The sequence below is a fragment of the Purpureocillium takamizusanense genome, chromosome 7, assembly GCF_022605165.1.
Source record: "Purpureocillium takamizusanense chromosome 7, complete sequence".
Lineage (NCBI taxonomy): Eukaryota > Fungi > Ascomycota > Sordariomycetes > Hypocreales > Ophiocordycipitaceae > Purpureocillium > Purpureocillium takamizusanense.
In genome coordinates, this window is record NC_063074.1 from 2,227,978 (window position 1) to 2,250,179 (window position 22,202).

The 22,202-nt window shown below is 46.7% G+C and overlaps 2 protein-coding genes across 3 annotated transcripts; both read left to right on the plus strand.

Moving 5' to 3' along the window:
• Positions 1-3,430: 3,430 nt before the first annotated feature.
• Positions 3,431-9,860, plus strand: JDV02_007978 (Chitin synthase). The gene is made up of 3 exons (XM_047989532.1): positions 3,431-4,217; positions 4,286-7,969; positions 8,038-9,860. Exons 1-3 carry the CDS (start codon positions 3,940-3,942, stop codon positions 9,431-9,433), a joined length of 5,358 nt encoding a protein of 1,785 aa, XP_047845534.1. The 5' UTR covers positions 3,431-3,939; the 3' UTR covers positions 9,434-9,860.
• Positions 9,861-10,874: 1,014 nt separating this feature from the next.
• Positions 10,875-12,731, plus strand: JDV02_007979 (uncharacterized protein). 2 transcript variants are annotated; one of them, XM_047989534.1, is made up of 3 exons: positions 10,875-10,981; positions 11,031-12,318; positions 12,376-12,701. In XM_047989534.1, exons 1-3 carry the CDS (start codon positions 10,904-10,906, stop codon positions 12,555-12,557), a joined length of 1,548 nt encoding a protein of 515 aa, XP_047845536.1. In that variant the 5' UTR covers positions 10,875-10,903; the 3' UTR covers positions 12,558-12,701. The 2 variants fall into 2 exon arrangements, with proteins under 2 accessions (XP_047845536.1, XP_047845535.1); XM_047989533.1 differs by having other exon boundaries at positions 10,875-12,318; positions 12,376-12,731.
• The last annotated feature ends 9,471 nt before the right edge of the window (positions 12,732-22,202 follow it).

Here is a 22,202-nt window from a genome sequence, read left to right on the forward strand (position 1 = left end):
AGAGGGGGTCAAACCCAGGCGTGCATACTAGTTGGGGTACGGCGGGCGAGACGGACCAGAGACGCAGTGCATTGGTGTGGTATAGGGGTGGTTACTGTGCACAGCACGGGCGACATGGCCACCTGCAGCAGCAGCCGCAGCCCAACTCGTACCTGCTAACGAGCACAGCCGCCCCCGGCAGTGCAACCCATTGAGCCCTTCAATCTGTACGAAGTACCTGGACCGGCCTCGTACCTGTTGCGGGTTGTGCCCGTCAGGTGAGGTGGCACCCGACCGGACGCTCAATTGTGGCGAGCCGTCTGCGGTGGCATGTGCTGGACAGCCCGAGGCGCCGGCTGGTGCTAATGTGTGCGGATGGAATGGAAGCCAGTCCTGCCTGCCGTTCTGTACACGCCCACGGTGGCGCTCCTAACTCGAGGACGCGTCTCGTTGGCTTAGTTAGTCTGTTTACCTGTGCTACTACCTTACTACTAGGGTGCTGAGAAGAATGCATAGCGCGTGCTACGTGCAATGCGATTCTACACCACGATGCTCGCCGCCTTCCTGACCATTTTCTCTCGCGTGTGTGTTCCCTCCCCCGGCCGTGTCCGTGGGGAAAGCTAAGGTGTACGATGGTCGAAGCGGCTCTCACTCGCATCCAGCGACGCCGAGGGCTGGGTCTTGGTGTGTCTGGGGGTCACCCGGCGATCGAGACCAAGCGTCAGGGGTCCCCCCTGCCGCCGCCAGTGGCAACCTGGAACCAGAGGCGGAACGCCCTACACCGTCACGGTCAGGCGGGACAACGATGGATGGCCAGCTGTCCGTGTGTGTGCTGTCACGGCTGATTCATGTCGCGCGGCCCCGGCTTGAGACAGGTCTTGAGACAAGCGAGATGGACATTTGCGACGAGGGCCTGCTGAAAGCGTACAATGTACCTACGTAGCGTGGGTACAGTACATCGACGAACAGAAAGTCATGTCGCCGTCATCTCCCACTCCTTCATTCAAATGCTACCGACGTTCTCCCAGACATGCACCCATTCATCGTCGTCGTCGCCGTCGGCCCGCCGCAGCTTGCAATACAAAATAAAATAAAAACCCGCGGCTGACCTGCAAGGAGCAGACGAGATTGATCCTACGCGCTGCTCCTACTAAGTTAGTGTTTATTTCCACCTCCTTTCCTCCGCCGGCTCCCCGGCATCACAGGCTGGCTGGCGATGCTAGCGCTGTTGGCTCGGCAGTCCACGGGTGGCGTGCGTGCAGGGTTTGGTTTGCCAATAGGCCTTGGAGCTGGCCCTCGTCTCACTCGTTGGCCACTTGTTGCCCGTCCAGCGTGTGCATACATACTACATATGTACATAGGTAGCATGCTGTACAATTTACATGCATCATTCCCGTGCAGCTTCTTGTCTTTTTGCTTTTCGTCGTGGCGGCCCCTGGTCTTTCTTTGTTTTACGAAACCTTGATTCTGCGCTAGGCTCACTCCGAAAGGCGGGCGTGACAATGCACGGGGTTTGGCTTGCTTGTGGTTTAGTGCCTGATCGCGTTCTTTGCGTGCTCCAACCTCTGCATCATAGTACATAGATACATTAGTAGGTACTCCGTACTTGCCCGCATATAGGCAGGTGTGTAAGCCGCTATTCCGACGCAGCGATTCGATTGACGATCGGGGCGCAGGCGATCGTCGTGCCCTGTGTCCAATCCCGTTTCCCAGCCAGACAGGCTTGTTGGCCCAGCACGCGTGCATTTCAACGGCCTTGTCTGTGCAGTGTCTTTCTACTACGTACGAGGACCTCAGGGTAATTGAAAGGCGAGTCGATCGAGATGGAACGTGTTCGCCCAGCTCACAAGGCTCGTGCTCAGTGTCCCTGTCTCAGCACAAACTGAGCGCGCAAAAGAAGCACGGCACTGCCAGCTGGTCTTATCTACCCTGCAGGGAGGATGCTTTCTTTGTCTAGCAGCGCTTTGTTCGAAAGCGGCCTGGCGATGTGCAGGTGCAGCAGACCACTGTAGCTGTACTATGCTTCCTGGACAGCCAACACCACGGCCAAGGTGCAGGAAGATTTCAAGGGGGACAGAAAATCAGGGAGTCGCTCCATTTCGTGATGGGGACCGAGGTGTAAAAAAAGCATCACAACGCATGAGGGTGGAGCCGTAGCCCGTGTGTGGACAATCGGGGACGGGATGAGCGGGATGCATTGGCTGTTCCGTCATGTTGCTCGAGCTGCACAGCGCGCGGCGGCGTCCAGCTGCATGTCCGTCACCAGGGCGGGTGCATGAGTGCCCCCGGCCGCCCACAACAAGCACGACGAACACGCACAAAAGCACAAGCGCACGCGAGGAGCGTCAACCCACCCACCTAACAACGCATGACGCGCGACCCCCCCCCCCGCCCCGCGATTGAGCTCCTGCTTCAATGCACTAACAGTCAGGGGGGGTGCCTCGCACAGCCTCAACCTCTGCTTCCAGAGCTCTGCTGGATACGAGCGGCCCCAGCCGCGGCCCTCAGCCAACGGAAAACTCTGCTCACTGCCTGCGGGAGACCGCCACAGCCCACCATCCTACCCACCATGAGGGGACCAAGCTTCGTATTCACTGACGCCTGGGTGGATAGATAGGTGGGTGGTGGATGGATGAATGGATGAATATAGATTGCTGCGCCGGCCGACGCGCCCGGGAGGGGAGGTGGCTGCACCCAGTTGCGTCCATGGTCGATGATGCTGCCGCAGCTTCTGTCGCTGCCGATGTCCTCTCCAGGCGAGACTGTCGTGAGAGTCCGGCATCACCGCCGCCCCTCGTGTCCGTCATCCACAGCATTACGCTCCGAGCGACCTCATTTCGTAATAGTAGATACCCGGGTCATGTTCCCAGCCGGTCCCGCCCGGAGCAATATAATCGGCACGCCCGAGACTTTGCAAGCGTCGGGGCGGGTGAGGGGGTCCCAGTCCCAGCGATGAAAAAGCTGCGACAGGGGGGGGCGGTTGAGGCGCCCACTACCTTGATACTGAGCAGCTGCTCTAGGTACTACCAGTAGCACTATTGAAAGCGGTTGAGTGCCGCGGACAGGTGGTTGAGCCAACGATACAGGGCCCTCGTAGGGTGTCGTCAGAAGGGCCAGCGGTTTGCACCAGCTGTAGATCTGCACTCAGGGCACCCTGACCAGGCCCAAGTCCAGGAGCTTGGCGCCACAACCACCGGCGCCGTCCGGGTCGCCACAGCGCCTCCAGCTGGAGCTAGCGGGGTGGCGGCCCCTGCTGCCCGAACCGACCCCAACCTGAGCCCACATCCTCTGGATGGACGGACAGTGGAGGCCCACGCACCCCCTGATGCTCCCGTCAGGCACTGGGACGGGCTGGTATGGACCATCAGGCTGCATCTTTGGACCATCCCGCTCGCCGTAGCCCTCTCAGACGTCCACTCTCGTACGTGCCGCTCCATCTCCTCCTCCACCAGGTCGACTGGCTGGCTGCTGAAGCCAACTTTCTCGCACGCCTTCGACATTGGCATTAACTTCCAGCAACGCGGCGGCGAGTGTTCGTCTCGAAAAGGTCTTGGCCTTCATCTCTCGCTTCACGTTGACGACGTGGTGGACTTGCTGCCTCACTCGCTTCGGCAGCTCCCATCGTTCCATCGTCCCATCGCTTAGCCATCTACCCCCCCCGTCTCTTGCTCGCCCGTGTCGGTCGTTTTTGCGTTGCAGAAAGGAGTCAAGGCATCTCCTCGTCTCTGGAACCAGCAAACTCAACACTCAACCCCTCTTCGTCACCATCCGGCCTCTCGCCGGCCCACCCCTCGCCTTCATCGAACTGACTTCCGGCGTGCGCCCCTTTTCTTCGAACATTGTTGGCTGCGTCAGACGCAACAGGTTGACGGCGGCACCGAATACCCAGCAAACCAGCTCCTTCAGCCAAGTTTGTGATTGTTCGACGAGGGCATCACTGACCCTTCCGCGGTCGAAGCCATGGCGAACCGGCTGTCCATGTTCTCCATGGCATCAGAGGGCCCCGGCTCGCGAGCTGGGGGTCCGCAGACTGCCCAGGTCTCGACGACTACGCTCCTGAATGCCATCCACAATATCTACCTGACGTCCCAAGCCCACCAGCTGGACGCCAGCACTAGCCTCGTTGTCAACACATGGTTGACGGCGTCGCAAGGCGGGCCGACCGTCGACGCCTCGCTGGCCACCAAGGCATGGGAACATGCGCGCCGGCGCGCCGAGGACGGATGCATCATCCTCAGGTACGCTCGCACTCCAATGCCCCCCTCGCCGCTTCCGCTTCTGCAGTAGCTGACCAAACACTCTGTAGTTCCCTGCACCAGTCCACGCCACCTCTTCTTGCGCCGTTCCTCTCCAGCTTCCCATTCGCAATCCCTACGAGCCTCTACAAGTCCCTGGATGCTCTTCGGCCGTTCCTCCAATGTGTCACGCCGTACAATCCGACTTTGCCCCGCCAGGCGGCCCTCGGTGTCACGCTGACCCTGAATCTCGCCGGCAATCTTAATGCAGCGTCGCTGGCCCTGTCACAAGGCGGCATTGACACAGTCAACGGCCTGCTCAATATTCCGACCGAGGCTGGCTACCGCGCCTTTGATGTCTTCTACTATCTCTTAACGTCCGCTTCCACGCCTGCTGAGCGCGAGTTCCTTGGTCTTCAGAGCCCGTCCACCTACACCCTGCTGACTCGATCTGGCACGTACACGCCACCTGCGTATCTGCCGACGGCCGACGATGCTGCTTCCGCGGAGGACTTCCGACAGGCCCTCAAGGACATTGGCATCAAGGGTTCGGCCCATCGCAACTTCATCTCCACCCTCGCTGCCCTGCTCAAACTTGGAAACACTCTTGATTACAATGTGGACTCCGACATACTTGAGGAGACGTGCGAGGATGTCAGCGGTCTTCTCGGGATTGAGCCCGAGACGCTCATGAACAAGTGCAGCACCGAGGACCGCTGGACGTTTGTTGGAGGTCTGTACGAGTCTCTCGTCGACTGGGTCATTAGGAAGGCCAACGAAGCAATTGCCACCCAAATGGAGCGTATCAAGAACGGCGATGAATCTTCGGATGGTCGAGGTGCGCGGACGCCCACTTCCAACGAAGATAACGGCGATACTGTATCCATTACGGTCATGGAAGTCGCTCACACGACTCTCGGCAAGGCCTTGTCCATGCGGTCCATCTTCGATGACACGCAAGGCATCAATGCCGAAATGATTGCCGACGGCGTGCAAGCGTCCCCCGCCGGATCGTCAGTCTTGCGGGAGATGCAGCAAGCCGTGTCCGAAGTTGCGCCCGACTTGGGAATCATGACGGGTCCCGAGGGACGCGAGCGTCAGCACGAACTGGAGAAGCGCGAAGTGGTTCTCGAAAAAATTGCCTTTGCCGCGGAGGACGGCAGTTTCATGAAGAAGCTCCTCTTCCCCATCGAAGGCGAGGGCATCAACCTCGGCCGGGCTGGTCGAATCGATCTGCCAGTCGTACTCAACTCTAACCGGTTGTGGTACCACCTTTCTCTGCACCCAACGGACGACTCGCCTGCGCAGCTTGCGGCTCTCCCTTCTATTACGTCCGCTTGGTCGGCTGGCACCGTCTCGCGCCAGCTGCGCTCTTGGAGGCTTCCGGAGTGGGCCAATCGACGAAACAGGTGCCTCGACTTCACGGCGGACTTTGACGTTGATGAGCTAGTCCAGCGCTACGCCGTTCTCGGTTGCAAGGATGGCAAGGACGGAATCGAAAGCTGGATGCTTGAGCGCGGCTGGAGCAACGGCGAGGTATTTGTCGGCAAGGAGCGCGTGTGGATGCGAGAGGGTGCTTGGTGGGAGGCAGAGAGTATGCTCGACCTCAAGCCGGCGGACCACATGGCCGCGCACAGCCTCCACACCAATCCCTTCGGGACAGGGTTCGACACTGGCTATTCTGCCAGCGGCAGCGGCTACTTCCCGCCGCAGGCTGTTGACGCCAGCTTCAACGGGAGCAACGACCACCTGGTGCACTCGCGCAACTTTAGCCAAGGCAATGGCAGCCAAATGACGCTGAGCCAGCCTCTCAACGCCGCCCCTTCCATCGCGCCAACGGCCGCACGAAATGTCAGCAACGGTGACTACGGCCTCGGCGCCAAGGGCGACACCTACAAGGGCGACGTCTACTACAACGAGGAGGGCGAGCTCACGGGCATGATGGATGCGGAGCTGGCCAAGAACAAGAAGATTGAGACAAAGCCAGTCGATGCCTTGCGTCGTATCTGGGTCATCTTCGTGTGGGCTCTGACTTTTTGGATCCCGTCTTTTCTCCTGCGCTTCGTCGGCCGTATGCGACGACCGGATGTTCGGATGGCCTGGCGCGAGAAGCTGGTTCTGTGTTTCCTCATTTTGATCCTCAACGGTATCATCATCTTCTGGATCGTGGCCTTTGGGCAATTACTCTGCCCCAATTTCGACAAGGCCTGGAACAGCAAGGAAGTCGGGTATCACACTGGCGACAACGATTTCTTCGTCAGCGTTCGCGGTCAGGTCTTTGACATCTCCAACTTTTGGAAGCAGCAACACTCCGACGTCGACATCCCAACCAACACTGACAACATGCGGCCCTTGGCCGGACTGGATCTGGACGACTACTTCCCGTTGCCGCTTAATGTCGCGTGCCAAGGACTCGGCATCGGAGAATCCACAAAGCTGATCGCGAACAATACGGCCGAGCATGCTGAAGCCGTCCACAACACCGGCTTCTTCCAGCCGAACAAAGCCAGCCACCTGGGTGACCCGAAGTGGTATTGGGACAGGTTCACGCCCAAGATGAGGGAGTACTACAAGGGCGACCTCGTGTTTAGTGAAGGCTTTGTTCAGTCCTCTGGCAGCGATTCCCAGCGCAAGTGGGCCATGTATGGCGATAAGATCTACGACCTGACGGACTACTTCCACACTCAGTCCCTCAACCCCAGGGTTTCCATGTACGAGTTTCTTGACTCGTCGGTAAGCGATATTTTCAAGAACAAGCCGGGCCAGAACATCAAGAGCGATCTGGATGAAGTCATTCAGAACTCGATGGGCAACCAGACTCAGCACGCCAAGGTCATGAACAGCTGGAACTGCGTCCAGACGGTCTTTTACAAGGGCAAGACCGACTTCCGCGAGTCAGCGAAGTGCACGGTGAACAACTGGATTTTGCTGGCATTTACCATCATCCTTTGTGCCGTCATCCTCATCAAGTTCGTCGCCGCACTGCGTTTCAGCTCCAAGCGACGCCCCTCGCCCCAGGACAAGTTTGTCATCTGTCAGGTGCCCGCGTATACCGAAGGCGAGGATTCACTGCGCAAGGCTCTAGACTCCCTCACTGCTCTCCAATACGACAACAAGCGGAAGCTCATCTGCGTTATCTGCGACGGTGTCATCGTTGGTCAAGGAAATGACCGTCCTACCCCCAAGATCGTGCTTGATATCCTTGGAGTCGACCCCAAGGTCGATCCTCCTGCACTCCCTTTTAAGTCAGTCGGGCCGGGCAGCGATCAGCTCAACTACGGCAAGGTTTATTCAGGCCTATACGAGTATGAGGGCAACGTCGTCCCCTACATTGTCGTTGTCAAGGTGGGCAAAGAGTCAGAGCAGTCGCGTCCCAAGCCTGGCAACCGTGGAAAGCGCGACTCGCAAATTCTTGTCATGAGCTTCCTTAACCGCGTTCACCATCGATCGCCAATGAGCCCGCTAGAGCTGGAGATGTTTCACCAGATCAATAACATTATTGGCGTGGATCCCGAGCTATACGAGTATCTGCTCATGGTCGACGCAGATACTTGCGTCAGCGAGGACTCTCTGAATCGTCTTGTGTCCGCCTGTGCGCACAACGCCAAAATCGCTGGTATCTGCGGAGAAACGAGCCTAGAGAATGACGAAAAGTCATGGACCACCATGATCCAGGTGTACGAGTATTTCATCTCTCACCATCTGGCCAAGGCTTTCGAGTCACTATTTGGCAGTGTCACCTGTCTGCCTGGATGGTATGTCTGGCCCTCACGCCCCCTTCATAATAACTTTGCGAGCCCGCCACTAACGCTGCTCGATCAAGCTTCTCCATGTATCGTCTTCGGACAGTTGACAAAGGCAAACCGCTCATCATCTCCGACGCCGTCATCAAGGACTACGCTGTCTGCGACGTCGACACGTTGCACCAAAAGAACCTGCTGTCTCTCGGTGAAGATCGTTATCTCACGACTCTGATGACCAAGCACTTTCCGTACATGGCCTACAAATTTGTACCTGATGCGCAGTGCAAGACAGCTGCCCCTGAATCTTGGAGCGTTCTTCTGTCGCAGCGTCGACGATGGATCAACTCGACCATCCATAACCTGGTGGAGCTGATGCGCCTCAAAGAAATGTGCGGCTTTTGCTGCTTCAGCATGCGCTTTATCGTGTTCATTGACCTCTTTGGAACTATCATCCTCCCGGCGACTTGCGGGTATCTCGGTTTTCTCATCTACAGAGTCGCCTCCCACACTGGGCAGTTCCCGCTCATCTCCCTCTGCATCTTGGCTGCCGTCTACGGCCTGCAAGCCCTGGTGTTCATTCTGAAGCGGCAATGGCAGCACATTGGCTGGATGATTATTTATATCATCGCCTTCCCGATCTACTCGTTCATCCTGCCTGTCTATTCCTTCTGGAACCAGGATAACTTCTCGTGGGGTAACACGCGTATCGTCATCGGCGAGAAGGGCAATAAGCAGGTGGTAGCCGTCGCCGATGAAGGCTTCGATCCTCGCTCGATCCCGCTCCAGCGCTGGGACGACTACGCCATGGTGAACAACCTGCCAGGCCGGCGCGGTGGCCCCATGGAGAAGCACGATTACGGGTACGGCGACCAGTATGAGATGGACGAAATCAAGTCGGTATACTCGGCTGCCCCACAGGGGTCCGTCCTCGCTGGTATGGGTGGACGCAACACGTTCATGCCGCCGCAGTCCCCAGCTTTCGGTCAGCCCATGAACCGTGCGTCCGCGATGCAGGGTCCTTACCAGGACGCAGCCATGTCCATCCGCCGGCAATCGATGATGTCCATGGGCACAGCCATCCATGACATGCACAGGAGCCAGTCCCCGTATCAAGATGTGCCTGTCAACCGGCAGAGTATGCTGAACATGCGGAGTCAATCGAACCTCTCCCCAGCTATGGGTCTGCCTGCGAACCGATCCGCTTCAGCACTTGGCTTTGCGGGCGGTCAGCGCTCGCCGCTAGCCCACGACCCCATGCAGTCCACGACATCGTTTGACTTCCAGCGCGGCCACCTGCCTGCGGACGACACCGCCATCGTCGAGGCCATCCAGTCGGTCCTTCGGGAGGTGGACCTGGACACTGTGACCAAGAAGCAAGTTCGCGCTCTCGTGGAGCAGCGCCTTCAGAGCGAACTCGTCGGAGAACGGCGCACTTTTATGGACCGGCAGATTGACCGCGAACTGGAGAACATGTAAGGGCGCGAGGAAGTGGTGGCGACTCTGCAGTCTGACATTGGTCGTATGAACACAACAGGCTCGTCTTGGCTTGCATTGGCGCGGTGTAGTCTTCTCGTCGGCAAGGGGCGTTTCTCGGATATGGATCTTGGGTCGAGGGCATAAGCTGTGTTTTTTTGTTTTTTTTTTTGCCTCCATGATACATACATGAGGGTTGCTAATGAAGCAAGGGATGTCATTGGAGACAGAAAGGGGGGGCCTTGCAGAGGACGATGCGGCATGCCAGATGCTGCTGTGGCCCTGAACCAGGCTGTTGCTACGGACATCGTGGGACTCTGAGAGTCGCTCATTTTCGCCGCCATATACGCTGGGACCCGCTCCTTCACCTGCGATACATAATAAATATCATATAATACGACGTTGAACATTCCGAACACTAGTTCTCCTGTAAAAGCCATGCGCGCGATGAGTTGAGGTGCGAGGTTGCGCCACAACACTGCCCGCATCCATGAACGAGGGTCACGATTGCCTGGCCTGGCCATTTCAAATTCGGGGGTGGCCGCAGAACGGGCCGTAGCTTGGGGGCCAATTCCCAGACACACGGACACACAACCCATGTCAAGAAAGCAGGGAAGCTAGCAGCAGCGCCGTTTCGTCTCCATCGCGACGACACTTCACTTGTTATCGCGGCCAAAATAAAGATTGAGAAACAAGAATTCTCCTAAAAAAAGACCAAAAAAAACATATAATAGCCGGTATTCGCTAGTCGTTACCGACTTAACTACTAATCTGCCCCTTATTAGCTTAACTATAGGAGAGCGGATAGGACCGCTTCTCAACTCACCCGCTGATGGCTATTCCGGAATAATGCTAGACTGAGCCCCGGTTTCCAGCTGGGGCCAATCGGATGGTGTGTTTAGCCGCTAAGCTTGAGATTACTTCCGCTCAATTCCATCCCTGGATCAAGGAGCCGCTTGACATGGCGGTGGGTCCCGCAGTGCGGGCCGACGGGAAGCGCCCAAGCGGGTTGCAAAAAAAGAGGGACACCAAAAGCGATCATCCCTACTAGTTCTACCTCGAACCCATCAATTTCTACGGGTATTACCTACTTTCAAAAGCCGAAATCGCTAAGATAAAAAATATGAGGTCGTTAAATAGAACCTTAAGGCCATTTCGATATCTTAATTTTTCTATGAGGACGGCAAATCGTAATACGAGCGAGGTCGCAAGATTCGCAGTCCCTCTTATTTTGCAGCCCGCTTGGCGCCGCACCAGCCCAACCGGCTGCGCGGCGTTGATACTAGCCAACTAACGAGTGCTACGTAGTCACCCCTAATTCCCAGCGCTTAACTGAGTAATGTGTCTCTCTCAGAGTAGGACAACGGATTATAGCTTTTCCGCGCGGTGAAACAAAAGGGCTTCTGAAGGAATCCGAACAGCCGCGGCATTCAAATCCGCATGAATTAACTTCAAAGCCAAGGTCAGGCAATCATGGACGTGTTTCAACTTGTCGGTCTTGCCTCTCTTCTGGTAGGCTGTTGGTGGTTGTACCATAATGTGTGGATATTCGTATGTACGAACTCCGCAAATCATGAGGCTGCACTAATGTAGACCACAGCCATCGCGCCATTGTCACGGTGAAGACAGGGGATGTGGCCGGATAAAGATGCTCCCATCAAACTGGAAGCTCCCTTTTGGTATTGACAAACTGGCCAATGCTCTCGAGGCCGACCGAAACTGCAGGCTCCCAGTACTATCCCTCGAAGATCACGAACGATATGGCGATACCTACGGACAATACGGCGGCGGACTGTTTACGATCCTAACCAGAGATGCGCGGAACATCTCTTCGTTATTGTCGGAACAGTTCCCTAAATTTGGCTATGGACATCTACGAAAACTCTGCTTCGGGCCTCTACTCGGCGAGGGTATCTTTACTGAAGACGGAGAGGCGTGGAGTGCTTCTAGACGATTACTGGCCTCACAGTTACATAAGCCACACTATCCAGCCTTGCATGCTTTCGAGCCTCATTTTCAAGATTTACTACGGAGCATCGTGTCGAATCAGGACGCGTCTTCAAGCATAAATTTGCGGCCCCTTTTTTACGATTACACTCTCGACACTGCGACCGACCTGTTCCTCGGAAACTCCACGAATATTCTCAGTCTGCCATCCAATACGAATAATGAAGGCACGCGCTTTTCGAAGGCCTTTAACGAGGCCATGCAGTGGCTGGCGACAAGAGAACGCTTCAAAATGTTTGCGTGGCTCGTCACAACACCAGGATTGCTGAGGTCATGCAGTACCGCTCGTGACTCTTTGGAAACTATGATCATAGACGCCCAGCGGTTAGAGACGCGATCCGGTCACTCGACTTTCACTGACTTCTTGGGAAAGGCGACTGATATGGGCAAAGCGAGGGACGAGCTTATGAACCTCCTTTTCGCTGCTCGTGACTCTAATGCGAGCCTCCTTTGCTGGTTGGTCTACGCGCTGGCGCGAGAACCCGCGGTACTCGAAAAGATCCAACAGGAAGTTCTTTCACTCCTTGGCACAGACTCGGATGTACTGCCTACAAATTCCGATTTGATGAACATGCGGTACTTAGACGATGTTATACACGAAACACTCCGTCTATTCCCAGTCGCGCCAATCAACGGTCGATTGTGCCGCGAAACAACTACTCTTCCTTCTGGTGGCGGAGATTCTGGCGAAGAACCTATTCTAGTACCTAAAGGTGCCCTGGTCTGCTTTTCGACGTATGCCTGTCAACGATCGACGAAGTATTACGGGGATGATGCGATGAAGTTTCGACCAGAGCGGTGGCAAGAAATCAGCATAACGTCTCGAACTAAGGACTTTACATTCCACCCTTTCATAGGAGGCCCGCGCAAGTGCCTTGGAGGTGATTGACATACTTTTAAACGATTCTACTTAACCTGAATGACTAACTTATGGGCAGAACGCTTCGCATTGAAGCTGGCCAAGTACACGATTTGCCGCTTAGTTCAATGCCTGAGTACAATCACGGTCGATGTCCCTGGGTCTAAAGCTGGCTCCGATTGGCAGGAACAAATCCAGTACCAGATCGGTCTTACCATGTCCCCGGATGATGGTGTGTTTGTAAGAGTGGCATCAAAATAATTGAGACGGATGGTTGGTAATAAGAGGAGTTGAAAAGATTCTCGACTGCAGTCAGATACATGTGGCTTTCCAGTGACGAATGAGCTGCCTAGCGGTGCTGGCCTCCGGCGTTGGATTGGCGTTCATGGCTCCGATATACGCACGGGTTGGTAGTCTCCTTGGACGACTATTTTCTCTTGTATTGTTTAAGTCAGGCATCTCGAGTCGGTGGCAGCACGCGTCCTCCGTGTAAGCGATAGTCGGCCTAAACTACGCTGGAAGATATGCGCTGGCGGCGGAGTGTCGGCTGCAAGGTTATCATGCGCGACACCTCGTGTTTGGTCACCGTTCAAGTCCTGGCCAAACCCTGGTCACGGCAGCCACTCTCTGTCCCCAGCAAACCATCACCCAATAACAAGCTCATGACGCGTCCCGCACGGCGGCGGAGGCGACCATCCTCTGGCGAGAATCCTCCGATCGAAGCGTCATATCTCTTAGAAGGGTGTCCGGTAGCTTGCGACACATCCTCCTTGTTGTTGGCTGCGCATTGGTCAGAGGGCCAGTCGTCCTTCCTATTGCGCAATCGGCCAAGCAGCGTCTATTGGTATCGAGCTGAGGGCAATGGCGATCGATAGAATCGTCTAGGCGAGAGGTATTGCTTGAGGACAGCAAGAAGGCGGATCGTCGAGCGCTTTGCATTAGGTCAGGTCCAGATATTTCTTTGCGTCGGCATTCGCTTCACTTGAGCCCGCGCGCCTCGTAGGTTCAGCGGGAAAGTTGCCGATAGTGTTTCTCGACGCGCTCTGCGTTGACGATGGAGACAGCGAGATGGCGAGAGTGGCTCCACAGCTGTGGTCGAGGGAGCCTTCGCGACACTCGCAAACCAATGAGAATGCGGCCATCCCAGGTGCTGAGCCAGCCGCCCCTCCTCTTTCGCTGCAGAGATGCCTTGCTCACCCAAAGGTCGCGCGATTGGCCGGAGCGCCGGAGCTTCTCACGCACTTGCCATATAGTCCCGCCACTTTGCGGGAGATGACGCTAAATTTAGTAACGACGGATTTAAACCCGTTACCACCTATAGTCGGCTAGTCTATAGACGACTTTATCGACGACTACTACGATTAGGTCTAACGCTTAAATTCTCCTGAAATTTCATAAGAGGCATAAGTAAGCCTTATATCTTTTATAGAAACTACTTATATACGGCCGTAATAAATAAACAGATTAAAATAGTAAGCGCTTATTATTAAGGGTCGTAATAATAAAGACTATAGATCGATTAAATATACCCTTACTTTTATATACTTCGCTAAGTAATATAAAAGTTAGGTATAAATAATTATAATATTATTATAAACTATTAAACTTAAAGCTAGGTAAAAAGTCTTATAATAGGTCCTTAATATAAAACTAATTATAGAGGATTAAATAAGATTATAAAATAAGAGGTATAATTCTTTAAATATATAATTAGCTTATAGACGAAAATAAACTTACTTAATAAAAGAGTTTACTTTAAGTATCTTACTTATAAATTTATAATTAATTATCTTTTTAATAATATAAAGCTTAATTAATATTAAAAAAGGTAATTTAAAAAGACCTTAAAGAACGACTTAAATTAGTTTATTTAAGATCTATATAAAAACGAAAATAAAAAAAAGGTTATTAGCCTTTTATAGAAATAGGTTAACCTTTTTATAAGGACTAGCTATATAAATAAGACTATCTTTATATCTAACTTACTTTATATAAAGCTATTATATTATAACCTTACTTTAAAATCTAATAAAAAGGCTAAGGACTTTTATAAGATCGTTCGAAAATTAATTAATAATATATTATTTATTATTAATAATAAATATCTTAATATAAAGGCTTTTAATACTCTTACTTTAAATATTTAACTTAATATAAATATTATTATTATAGGCCTTATAATCTTTAATAAACTTCTTTAAGTTTAAGTTAAGTATTTAATCCTTATATATTATAAAGTCGATACTTTATATAAGATTTATTAGCTATTTTAAGTCGCTACTTTAGAGATTATTATTTAATATAAAGAGATAATAAAGTAATTAATATTTTTCTTTATTCTTTTTTAAAGGTTAAATTACTTTAGCCTCTTAGAAATTAACGATAAGGAAAAGACTATTTATTATTATAACTTAATATATATTAATAGTAAAGATAACGCTAATATTAAAGTTTATTTCTATAATTTAACGCTAAGATAAAGCTAATAAATAAAAAGGTAATATATATAAAAGAATTTCCTTAGCTTAAATATTATAAAGAAGTATATATCTTTAATATCTAAAATCTAACTATATTAACTTATATATAGCCTATAATATAATAAAAGGATAGTTATAGCTATAGCCCTATTATTATAAAGATAGTATATTAGTAAGAGAAGGCATAGGAAAGAGCTATAATAGAAGGACGAAAGAAAAAAAGGGGGGGGGCTAAGAATAGAAATAGCTAGGGGTAAAAGGGGTAATAAGGATAAGACTATAAGGATAGCTATAAAAGGGAAAGAACCTTCCTAGAAAGACGATATACCCTACGCCTCTTTAGTTATAGCCGATAATACTTACTCTTTTGCCCCTATTTTATACTTTAGATATAAGTATGCTTTATTAATACGAGTATCCTACGTTACCGCGGATAACCGTATAGTTTTATAAACTATCGTAAATATAGATATCTAATGCTAAAGATTATTTAATTAGAGCTTAATAGATCTCTTACTATACTTATAGATTAAAATACGGGAGTCCTTATACTACGGCGCGCTAGGTAGAGATAGGAAGAGGACGAAGGGAAGGCGCTCTACGGTTTAGTATCTTTCTCGCCCTAATATAATAGCTATTAGTCTTAGCTACTTAAGATCTTATAACTATCCCCCCCCTTTACGGTAATTATCTCGACTATAAGGAATAAGTATAAAGCTTATTAATAATAAGGATATAATAGCTTATAAAGTATAGTTTCTTATTATTATTTTAATAATGCATTAATATTATAATATATATATAGCGCTTTAATATTTAAGGTTAAGGTATATATTTATATATAGCTATAGCCTTAGGCTATTATATTTAATATACCTTTTATATATATAGTTTATTCGCTTATAAATAGCTTCTTTTCCCTTTTTTTAATACCTTTATAATATTTTCCGCTATTTCCTTATTTATTATTTTTTTTCTTATATATTATCTTTATCTTTATATTTATCTTTTACTTTATATAAGTATTCCTATCTTTATTTATTATTAATTTATTAATATTTTACTTATTTATAATATACCTTTAGCTAAGACTCTTTATTATTATAATTATAGCTAATTTTATATTTTTAGTTTAGAGACTTTACTTATAAATCGCTTATACCTTAAGTTTATATCTTAATAAATGCTAATATTCTTTACTTACTATTATATAAATAGCTTAGCTTTTAATAATAAGTCGTTTATAAATAATAAAAAGACTTATAAGGTATTAACTATATTAAGTATATTTAATTTAATTTATTTTACCTTTTATTATTTATTTAATAAATAAACTTATAGCGAATTAATAATAAATCACTACCCCTTTACTTTAACTTCTTTTTATATTATTAATATTAAAACCTACTTTTTTTCTCTTTATAGCTTTATAACGCTATTTATATTAAATAATAATAATAATAATATTTTTAGTATTACTTTATAGAGTAATACTATTTATATAGATAGAAAAGTCTAGCTATATAGATAATCCACTTTTTTTTAGGCCCGCGCCCTACTCTTAGACCGCGCTAGCTATTTTTAATATATAGGTATAGGATAAGACTAACGCGCTATAATATATACTAATATCTTAATTAAACTTTAATTAAACTACTATCGTTATAACGTAGCGCTTACGTTAGTACGTTAATATAGCTTAATTTACTTAAAAACGCGTTTCCGCTATTTCCTTATTATATTATAATATCGGGGAATCGTTTTTCTATACCGTACCGTACCGTACTAGGCGGTAAGGGCGCCGCGCTCGCGCCCACGCCTGCTACTAACCGAGGCAGACGAAGCCACGGCGCTAGTAGGGCCTAAAATGTATTTCCATTATTTTCTTATAATATTATAACATCGGAACTATATTATTCCGGGCCGGGCCGGGCTAGCTGCGAAGCTAAAGCTGCCGCCGCTCGTAATGCCGTTAACGGGCCTAAGCAGCCCTCCCCGCCCCCCCCCGCGGCGCCGCCTTTACCGCCCGCTACCGTAGCCACCTCGTAATACCTCTCGGCCGTCTTTGTCTATAGTCTTCTAACCGTGGCCGCAGGCCCGCGATATAGCTATTAGAGGCGCGTTAAGAGGCGTAGCCATAATATTGCCGGTCGTACTGCTATATAGTATTTTATATAAGATATAATAGGCTACTATAGGCGGCCCGCGCCTATATGCGTATTATAAACTAACGGGCGGCCACCGGGCCGGCTAAGGCAGACCTAATATAGAAGGACTAGGCTATATAGGATAGCGCCTAACCGACTATCTAGGGAATAAGATATTACGTAACTAAGTACGTATAGGTTAGGAACGTAAGATCACTAGGAGTACTATAATCTAAGCGCTCTACGATCTAAGGAGTGAGGGATTACCTAGAGCGACGCGCTCCCCGTAATCTAACGCTTTAAGGCAAGATTAATAAAGAGCTAGGCGGATATATATACTATAGCTATTACTAAAGTAGATAGCTAGATCTTTAGTAATCAATCTAAGTATTTAGTCTATTATTGATTAAGTAGGAAATATAAACCTTCCTAACGGACTTCGTAAATCCTTATTGCTCGTTATTAAGCTTAACTTACCTCCTAAGCGATAGTAAACCTTAAGACCCCTTTAAGGCTCCGTTATATTTTAATTACTCTTATTCGGTAAGTTACTCTTAAAGACTAACGAGTAGTATATCTATCGCTAGCGGTAGTATTTAGAACCCTAGGTAGGTGCTTGCCTAACTTTAAGCCGAAGTCCGATGACTTTAAGAGTAAGTACGCAATAATATAGGAGGAGGAACTTTAGGTATTCTAAAGTTCCCTAAGCCCGAGTCCTATAACGGTTAGAAGGGGAACGTTAGATCTTTCTTGACCTAGGCTAAGGCTTACCTCCGTATAAATAATACTATTACTAGACCCGCTATATAAATACTCTACGTTAGGAATCTCTTAACCGGAAAAGCCTTTAAATAGTAGGAACCTACCTTAAGGGACTACTTAGATTATAAGAACGACATAGATAGGGATAAAGAAACTAATAATACCTTTATTAGCTATATAGCCTTCGAATAGCGACTTATAACTGCTTTCGGAGACCCTAACGAAGAAAGAACTGCTATACGATACTTAAAGAACCTTAGATAGACTAGATCGGCTATATACTATAATCGCGAGTTCCGACGCTATACGTCTAAACTTAATCTCGGAGATAACGCCCTTATAGAGTACTTCTATAATAGACTCCGAGAGGATATAAAAGACGAACTTAGTAAAGTCGATAAGCTAGATAAATTTAATAAATACGTAGAAATAGTAATTAAGATTAATAATCGCAATTATTAATGTCGACTAGAATAAGGGAATAAAGGGGGGCGTTCTACTAAAACTTACGTACCCTAAGCTAATTAAGGAAGACCCTATCGATACTATTCTACGGCCTATAGATACTATAGTAGACCTATAGACCTCGACGCTACCTTACGCGACGATAAGAAGTAGAAGACCTACTATAATTATAGGAAAACCGGATATTTCGTAAATAAATATCGATAGAAGAAACGAAACTAGAAACTAGTCCCTAAACGATAAGCTTATATAGCTACTAGAGAAGGAGTCCCTAATTACGTAAGCCTTTACTTTTCGGGATATTATAACGACGACTATTAAACCTATAAGTCCGATAAAGACGGATCTAGATAGTACCTAAAGAAGCTAAAGGAACGAACTATAGCTATAATGCGACGGGACTAACCCTATTAGAGGGATATCGGAAGACGCCTCGCTAACGCACGATAAAGTATTAGCCCTATTATACGACGATTTATATAGGATTGGGAATACGGAACCTAACCTAATAAACGCTATAATAATCGACCCGAATATTATAGGATCGAAACCCTAGAAGGAGAAAGCGATATATCTTTAGAATACGACTACTATATAAGTTTATAAGAAGAAGTCGCCTTACTACCTTCTTTTAAAGGATATAGAGAAGATATCTTAACCGCAAAATAACTTCTCGCTATTATCCGATAAGAATATCGAGAATACTCTCGAACTCGACTAGTACAGTATAACTATAGCTCTCTCTACCTAGACTTACTAGGATATAGATATATTATATAGTTTAGCTATATTTACGCGCTATATCCCCTATACCTTTAGGATAAGCTAGAATATAAATAGATGCCTATATAACCGATACCTCTCTAAGCGGTACCTAATATTATCTATATAACTTAAGTATTAGAGTATAATATACTAGTAAAGGGTGTAAGACGAAAAGCTAGGTTATATTACTAACTATTAGATTAAGCTACCTTAATCTTACCTTCCCGTACGAAAGAAACCTTTACCCGCTTATATTAGGAAAGCTTAAATAGAGGGCCTAATTAACGTATCTTCCCTATATTACGATTTATAGGAGGAAGCATAACGTAGGAAAACATTAACTAATTAATGCTAGAATTAGTTTAAGTATCCTAGACACTAATATCTTTTAGGACATAGATAGCTCCCTAAGTAACGGACCTACCGTTACTAAAAAACTACTAGGTAGGATAGTAAGAGGACTACTATCCTCTACTAACGAAAGGATCTTTATAAGTATAGAAAACGGAAATTACGAATATCTACTTATACCGATAAATATCGGAGGACGATAGATCTAGGCAATAATCGATAGCGGAGCATAAGGAAACTATATCTCGCCGAATCTCATTAATAAATTAAGATTGCCTTAGATATAAAAGGACGAGCCCTACCGACTTAGAACTATAAAAAGAGAGTTTATTAGCTATAGCTATAGGGTAGTTAATATAGAGACTACGTACCTCCTAACTATTATTAGCGGAAGGCAATATAACTTAAAGCTTAATATTACGGATATCTTAATATACTAAGTTATACTAGGGATACCCTAATTACGGGCGAGTAATCCTAGAGTTAACTAGAGTATAGGCTAACTTTAGTAGGATATATTAAAAAGCGAATTAGTTACTAAGAAGCGGGTTAATTTACCGAGACGAAATACCCCCTTAAATAAATCGAAGAAAGGAGCCCTTAAGATTTACGTAATTATTAAGGAGCCTAAGCTAGTACTAAACGAATAGATTCCCGAGGAATACTACTAATACGGTAAACTATTTAGCGACGAGCTAGAAATAGGACTTCTAGAATATAGCCGATAGGACTACGAAATACCCCTAAAGCCTAGAGAAAAACCTAAGTTCTATAAGATCTACCTACTTAACGAAGAAAAGACGAAAGCCCTCGATAGCTATCTTAAGGAGAACTTAAGGAAAGGATATATTCGACTATTAATATTACTAATAGGATATCCTATCCTATTTATACTAAAGAAAAACGGAAAACTTAGAATATATATAGATTACCGATAACTTAACGATATTATAATTAAGAATCGGTACCTATTACCCTTAATTATAGAATTATAAGATAAGCTCTACGGTATTAATTACTTTACGATATTAGACCTAAAGGGAGTATATAACTTAATCCGAATTAAGGATAGCGAAGAATAGAAAATAGCCTTTCGGATAAGACGCGGACTATATAAATACTTAGTTATGCCTTTTAGATTAACTAATATACCTATAAGCTTTTAGACGATAATTAACGACGTCCTTAAGGAATACCTCGATATATTTATTATAGTTTACCTAGACGATATCTTAATCTTCTCTAGAACGCTAGAGGAATATAAGCAATACGTCTATAAGGTTTTAAGGGAACTTTAAGATATAAAGCTCCTCGTAGAAGTAAAGAAATGCGAATTCTATAAGTAACGTATTAAGTTTCTAGGGTATGAAATCACCCCCGGATTTATTAGTATAGACCTAGATAAGGTTAAGACCGTTAAGGACTAGCCTCCTCTAACTAACGTTAAAGAAGTACGAGCCTTTTTAGGATTCGTTAACTTCTACCGAAGATATATTAAGAACTTTAGAGCGATCGGTATCCCCTTAACCGACTTAATAAGGAAAGATCGACCCTTTATCTAGAACGAAAAGGAATAAGCTATATTCGATAATATTAAATAAAGAATATTAAAAGAACCTATTTATACCTTACTAGATCTATCTCGACCTTTCGAAGTCGAAACCGACGCCTCGGATTAGGCGCTTAGCGGATAATTAGGGCAACGAGATAAAGAAGGACGATTATACCCTATCGCCTTCTACTTAAAGAAACTTAGTAGACTAGAACTTAATTATCCGATCTATAATAAAGAACTTATAGTAATTATTAAAGTATTTAAGGAATAGAAATATTATCTAAGCGGTATAATAGCGATAGTTAAGGTCTATACCGACTATAAGAACCTAACTAGCTTTACGATAATAAAGGAACTAAATAAACGTTAGATCCGATAGTACGAATTCCTATCGGAATTTAACTTTAAGATTATTTATCATAAGGGAAGCGAAAATAGGCAAGCCGACGCGCTTAGCCGATAAAAAGATCTTAAGTCCCCGATAGAAGTATAGCGAGCCGCGATCTTACGATTAAACGATAAAGGTACGCTAAAATTAGGTATATAATAAGTTAATGCGATATAGAAGGTCGAACCCGACTAAAAGTAGAACTAGCGTATTCAATAAGCCTACGTAAATAACGAACTTATAAGTAAGTAGGAAACGAACCTAGCCTTATCTAAAGAATAGGACACGCTTCTATTTAATAACCGGTATTATATTCCTATATAACTTTAAGAGAAGCTCGTTAAAGAAGTATATAAGCACTAATTATATAGATACTAAAGGGTCTATAAGACCCTTACGAGACTACGACGCACTTAGGATTTTCTTAAGGTAAGATATACGGTATAAAAAGTCATTTAGAATTATAATATATATAATAAAGCTAAAAGTAATCGCTATATACCTTATAGGAAACTCTAACTAATACTACTACTAGGTAAAGTATAGGATATAATCGCACTCGACTTTATTATTAAACTACCTCTATTAAGAGAACCAATAATAGGAACGACTTACGATAGCATCCTAGTTATTATAGAGAAGCTTACGAAGTATAGATACTTTATACTATATAAGGAGTTAAGTACGACTTAAGACTTAGTATATATATTTATTCGAGTAGTAATAAGCTAGTATAGCTTACCTAAGTAACTAATCTTAGATCGAGATAAGCTCTTTACGTCGAACTTCTAGAAAAGTTTAATATAATAACTAAGAGTTAAGTACTCCCTATCTACGGCATTCTACCCATAGATAGATAGGCAGACTAAGCGACTTAATTAGATACTCGAATAATATCTACGATACTATATTAACTACGAATAGAATAACTAAGTAGAGCTACTACTAATAGCTTAATAGGCTTATAATAGCTTAGATAATAAAGCTATTAAT

Excerpts from the sequence above, each read along its gene's own strand:
- JDV02_007978 (XM_047989532.1), top strand. The coding sequence starts at position 3,940 with ATGGCGAACCGGCTGTCCATGTTCTCCATGGCATCAGAGGGCCCCGGC. Across the intron at positions 4,218-4,285 it reads GACGGATGCATCATCCTCAG|TTCCCTGCACCAGTCCACGC; the intron begins GTACGCTCGCAC and ends AACACTCTGTAG. Across the intron at positions 7,970-8,037 it reads GTCACCTGTCTGCCTGGATG|CTTCTCCATGTATCGTCTTC; the intron begins GTATGTCTGGCC and ends TGCTCGATCAAG.
- JDV02_007979 (XM_047989534.1), top strand. The coding sequence starts at position 10,904 with ATGGACGTGTTTCAACTTGTCGGTCTTGCCTCTCTTCTGGTAGGCTGT. Across the intron at positions 10,982-11,030 it reads ACCATAATGTGTGGATATTC|CCATCGCGCCATTGTCACGG; the intron begins GTATGTACGAAC and ends TGTAGACCACAG. Across the intron at positions 12,319-12,375 it reads CCCGCGCAAGTGCCTTGGAG|AACGCTTCGCATTGAAGCTG; the intron begins GTGATTGACATA and ends ACTTATGGGCAG.